Here is a 5680-nt window from a genome sequence, read left to right on the forward strand (position 1 = left end):
GGGAATGAATGGACAGCTGTCCGAAGAGAAAGGGTGTAGGGGGGCTGGGTTAAAATGGTGAAGCTATTAAGAAAGGAAAAATCCATCTAGACACAGACAACAGTGTGGTGGTTACCAGAGGGCGAAGGAGTGAAGGAGGTAGAAGAGGGTAAATGGGGAATAAATGGTGATGGAAGGAAATTTGATGCCTGGTGGTGAACATGCAGTACAATAGACAAATGATGTATTATGGAATTGTACACCTGAGAGCTACTAACTTTATTAACCAATGTCACCCCAATAAATTAAATTTAAAAAAGATGACATGATCGCAGCCCTACATCTAGAACACAGATATCTGTGAAACACTCTGTTGGATTTATGAAAATTTCCATTTAGCATATCAAAATAGATAGTCATCTAATGTAATAACACATGTAACTTCTATGGAAAAAATAGGCCTTTCAAAATAGCAACAACAACAACAACACATCTCTTAAGCATAAAATGCAAAATCCCAAAGCAGGCTACAGAAGGAAAAGAGAAAGTTTCTCCTTAGAGACATAAATCTTAAATGAGAAAATAGAAATTATATCATATTTTTGGTAGAGACAACATAATTATCTTCACATAGAGAGATCAGTCCAATGAATGAGCAGACATACAAGTAAGATATTGCTTTTTTAATTAAAAACTTGTCTGAATTTATAAAATTCCTGCAACTTGGAAGTTGAAAGTGAGGAGTATAGGTGAGCTTCCTCCTGAGAAGAGGAAGGCCCAAATCCCTGGAAGTACCTTCCCCTTCTGTTAATAATAGCAAGTCCTTAGAGACTGGGATAACACAGACCAATTTGGCTAATTATGAGCTCTGAGCATTGAGCTCCCAAGTCCATGCAAGAATGGATCATCAGGTTCACCACCAGCCCTTGAAGTTCCCCATCTCAGTCCAGTGGGACTGAGTCTTCTAATCTCACGTCACTGCATCAGGAGGCCCACATTTCACATCTGAGTCTTCTCATCTCATGTCACTGCATCAGGAGGTCCATGACAAACTTGGCCATACTGTCAGCCCTGGGGATCGAGCCTGAACCTTCAGTGCCCATGCAGGGCAGCAGCAGTGGATTCTCACTGCCTGATCCTACTGCAGCAGAGACAGAACAGCCCAGTAAGTACTGTGGAAATGAAGGATGGACCAGGGACAGTAAGGGGCATTTTCTCTCTCATGGTTAGGATAAATGGAGTTGGGGGAAACAGATGGGAGGGCACCAACATGGAAAGTTTCAGATATTTTGTTCCCTGTATAGGCAGATTCTGAATACATGGAGGGAAACAATGGACTGATTCATTTCTGATCCCTCAGGAGCTACAGTCTGCTTGACAGAGAACAACAATCTCTGTTAAATATTGAACAGACTCTGCCTTGGATCTCAGAAATAGAGAGTAGGCAATATTGCTTCCACACAACAGGTGCTGTCCTTCCTGTTGTGAAGACATTCACAGACATTCTTCCAGCAATGTCTCAGAGGACCAGAAGGGAGATACAAACGTGCTTGCATATATCAATGGCACTGATTTTCTAAGAAACCTATCACTTTTCATTTAATAGAATCTACAAAACTGAAAGAAAAACTGTGCTGATTTTCATAAATAGGGAAAAAATTTAAATAGAGAGGAAATGATAAAGGGAAGTAAATCTTACTGTGTGGACTAAGACACATGTTAGGAATTCCACTCTGTGAATGAATTACCTGGGACCTGATGGGCTTCCTCCACTCACTGCTATCTGATGGAATATGTCATTACACCTTTCTCATGATTGTTTTCATCAACAAACCTGCTATTTCAACCTAATTTCAAAAGCATGACTGAACATTTCTTGAGGGCAAACCTCTGTTAGATGTCACAAGTTTCCCAGAGATTGGTGTTATTCTCCCATTTCTATCTAAGAGATACCCACCCAGAGGGGGCGGAGAGATCACACACACTTCACATTGAGTGGATGACAACTGGGGGACTCAGTTCCTGATTCCCACCCGAGAGTGCTGTCCCCTCCACTGCAGCACAAGGATTGTTTCTTTCCACACCTGCTTTATCCTCAGATGAACAAACGGGGGCTCAACCACCAATTCCTTCTCTTGGGATTGGGCGAGTTCACCTGTGAATTAGCAAAATGGACCCAGTGGTTTTCAGGGACCTTTACTGAATGAATGTGTGGATCCTGGGGGTTTGTATGAATAGCAATGCATGTGTGAACATGTTTTGTAAAGCTGAGATATGGAAATATGATTCCCCAGACAAGATGGGAACTTTCATGTGGCTCTACCATGAAAAGACTACTGCTAGTCAGATGTCAGACAATTTGTTAACTTCATCCCTTTGCAATTTTTGTCTTATTTTTCTATTGGGAAAATAAATCTAGGTAATTAATAATGAAATTGAACATATATAATTTCTTTTTACAACTCAAATCTTTTTTTGCATATGTCTTTAAGTAATTCTCACTTGTGTGATGTGAAGAGGGGTATGAGAATTTTCTTACCACTGTCACAGAAAAAAGATGAGGAATAAAATGAAGTTTAACCCACAGGTAACAGTAGGCATCATTTAAAGTGCTGCAATAGATGTATGCATATCACAGAGAGACTTAAAAAGCAATGCTGTGGTTAATGAGACTCAGGGAGCAGTATGTGTAGTATGTGGGTATATAGGTAAGTATTTAGGAAAATCACTATGAATGCATAACTCACTACTAATATTAAAATATTGTAAAGAAAATGCATCCACCAGATTCATGACAGTGTTTGCCTTCAGACAAGTGAAGTGCAGGGAAAGTTCATGCAGGGATGGGAAAAACCCCTCAAGTGTTATAGCAATAAATACAAATTCTACAGCATGTATTATTACATATTTATAGGTTAATATTGGGAGTGGGTGAAAATGATATGGAAAAGAATTAATAACTTTAATACAAAGTGAGAATGGTTCTCTGCTCTGGCTTTATGATGGTACTCGAAAGGACTTTCATGTAGAAATTCTGACTTAATTGGTACCAGGTTATGGCCAGCCCATTCCTAAAATTTTTTTATTGTTTTTATTTTATTGTATTTGTTTCATTACCATTTAACTCCCCTAAACCCTCCCAAAACCCACACCCACTCAACCGTACCACAATCACCACACTGTTTTCTGTGTCCATAAGTTCCAGGAGTTGAATTGAAGAGAAACACAATCCCTCTTAAAGAACTTACTTGAAAAGCATTTCAGCTGGCATAAGGAGACCAACTTAAACTTTGAGGCCTGGCTTTGATTCTCAGTTTGTCCACTGTTCGTTAGAGGGTTGGATTTGATGAGAAACCAACTTCCACCAATGTCTGTGGTTAGAGACAAGTTTAAAAAAATTTACACAGCTACAATGAACAAAAACAGTAAAGTGGAAACTCAAGTGCAAATGTTTCTCTGAAATTGTGTACCACTGACAGAAAATAAGCTTTCACTAAAGAAAAATGAGTATAGACTACAGGGTATTCATGAAAGTGAATTATTACTTAATCTTTGGTGCATTGTAAATTAACACTGTCTTTAGGATCAGAAGTACTGCATGATTTTGTGCATTTAACAAAGACATATTTTGCAAAAAGTGAAGTCCACTAAGGCCAAAAATATACATATTTAAGTTACAGTTGAAGGACGAGTGACTTTGATCAGAGAACCCACATGTGAGTGAACATTTATCTCGATGGAAGATGGATATTATAAATCCAAGTAAAGATGAAAACCCTTGAAGATAATTGCCATAGAAAAATCTATCTGCTTATGAACATTTTATTTTAAGTTGGAATGCAGTTAATGTGGTTTTAGCTCTTCAAGACTATATTCTAAATTAAGGGAATTTCTGGTACTGCATCTGAGTGAGATAAAGTACATTCAACTGCTTCTTAGTGTCTTTCAATTAAGATGATATTTTCTTAGAAAAATATATGTCCCATTGCATAGTTTTACTTTCAGAGCAGAAGGCTGATATTTTCCTCTGTTGGTGAAATTTTTTAATCTCAAATGTCCTTTTTTGTCTAATATTCATTGAGCCAGGGTCTCTAAAGTGGGTGTTTATAGAAACAGGTAAACAGCCTAGACATCCATAAGGAAAGAGTTCTAAAAGGGTTCACAACTGAGAAATGTTGCCAAAGATTAAGGAGTGGTGGTGGGTGGTGTAGGGTCCTCAAGCTGAAGTGTGATTCCTTTATTTTGGAATTCCTTGAATACAAAAAAATGGGTGTGTTTACCCTAGTTTTAATTATTCAACAGTCTCTTCTTTTTCAAACTGTTTCCTATCTGCATAGTATTACAGAATCAAACAGGTGACTTCAAATTCTTCCTCCTGGGACTGTCAGATGATCCAGAGCTGCAGCCTCTTCTGTTTGGGCTGTTCCTGGCCATGTACTTGGTGACCATGCTGGGGAACCTGCTCATCATCCTGGCTGTCAGTTCTGACTCCCGCCTCCACACACCTATGTACTTCTTCCTTTCCAATTTGTCCCTGACTGACATCAGTTTGAGCAGCACTATAGTCCCCAAGGTGCTGGTGAACCTCCAGACACATAGCAAATCCATCACCTATGCAGGCTGCCTAACTCAGGTCACATTTCTTTCCTTATTTGGATGTTTGGAGAGTCTACTTCTGGCTGTGATGGCCTATGACCGTTTGGTGGCCATTTGTCAGCCTCTACGCTACCTGGTCATCATGAACCCCCGCCTCTGTGGCTTGTGTGTCCTACTGTCATTTTTCATTGGCCTTTTGGACTCCCAGATGCACTACTTGATGGTGTCACAACTTAACTTTTGTGCATACGTGGAAATTCCTAATTTCTTCTGTGACCCTTCTCAACTCCTCAACCTTGCCTGTTCTGACACCTCCAACAATAACATATTGATCTATTGTGTTGGTGTTCTCATTGGTGGCATTCCACTCTCTGGAATTCTGTTTTCTTACATTCGAATTGTTTCCTCCATTCTGAGGGTCCCAGCAACAGAGGGGAAGTATAAGGCCTTCTCCACCTGTGGCTCTCACCTGTCAGCTGTTTGCTTATTTTATGGAACAGCCCTTGGTGTGTACCTCAGTCCCACTGTTTCATCCTCCCTGAGGAAGGGTGCAGTGGCCTCGGTGATGTATACTGTTGTCACCCCCATGCTGAACCCCTTCATCTACTGCCTGAGAAATAGGGACATCAAGAGTGCGCTATGGAGAGTGATCAGAAGAATAGCCTAGTTTTATACCTATTGATCTTTTTGGCTCATTGATTCGAAAAACTAGCAAAGTCAAATATATATAACAAGAAATTGTGAATCCTGTCTCATGGTGTATTTGTACCCATATGCATCTGCTCTCTGTCTGCACAATTTTTTCTCTTAGCACAGCTGTAATAAATTTAGAGATTGTTTGGGTTCTGTACTTAGGTGTGAGTTCCTCAAGGATTATCCCCAGCCCATAAGTGTACCTGTCTCCCTTTCCTTTGCATTACCCAGGACTATTGGTCCTGATTGTCGTGATTATATCCTTATGAAATATTATAGCTCTCCCCTGTTTGGTATTTATTCTTTGTATAGTTTCCCCATGATTCTTTTTCAGTTTTTTTTTTTTTTACATTTTTGCTCCTTCATGATCATGGTTAGATGCTTGAGAAAATACAGTATTTAATTTCTTTTC

At 39.5% G+C, this 5680-nt stretch overlaps 1 protein-coding gene across 1 annotated transcript; it reads left to right on the plus strand.

Moving 5' to 3' along the window:
• The first annotated feature begins 4303 nt into the window (after positions 1-4303).
• LOC118989908 (olfactory receptor 18-like) lies at positions 4304-5242 on the plus strand. The gene has a single exon (XM_037050247.1). The coding sequence runs from the start codon at positions 4412-4414 to the stop codon at positions 5240-5242; it is 831 nt and encodes a 276-aa protein (XP_036906142.1). The 5' UTR covers positions 4304-4411.
• The last annotated feature ends 438 nt before the right edge of the window (positions 5243-5680 follow it).

Source organism: Sturnira hondurensis, unplaced genomic scaffold (assembly GCF_014824575.4).
Source record: "Sturnira hondurensis isolate 20B ecotype Veracruz unplaced genomic scaffold, ASM1482457v3 Scaffold0006594, whole genome shotgun sequence".
Lineage (NCBI taxonomy): Eukaryota > Metazoa > Chordata > Mammalia > Chiroptera > Phyllostomidae > Sturnira > Sturnira hondurensis.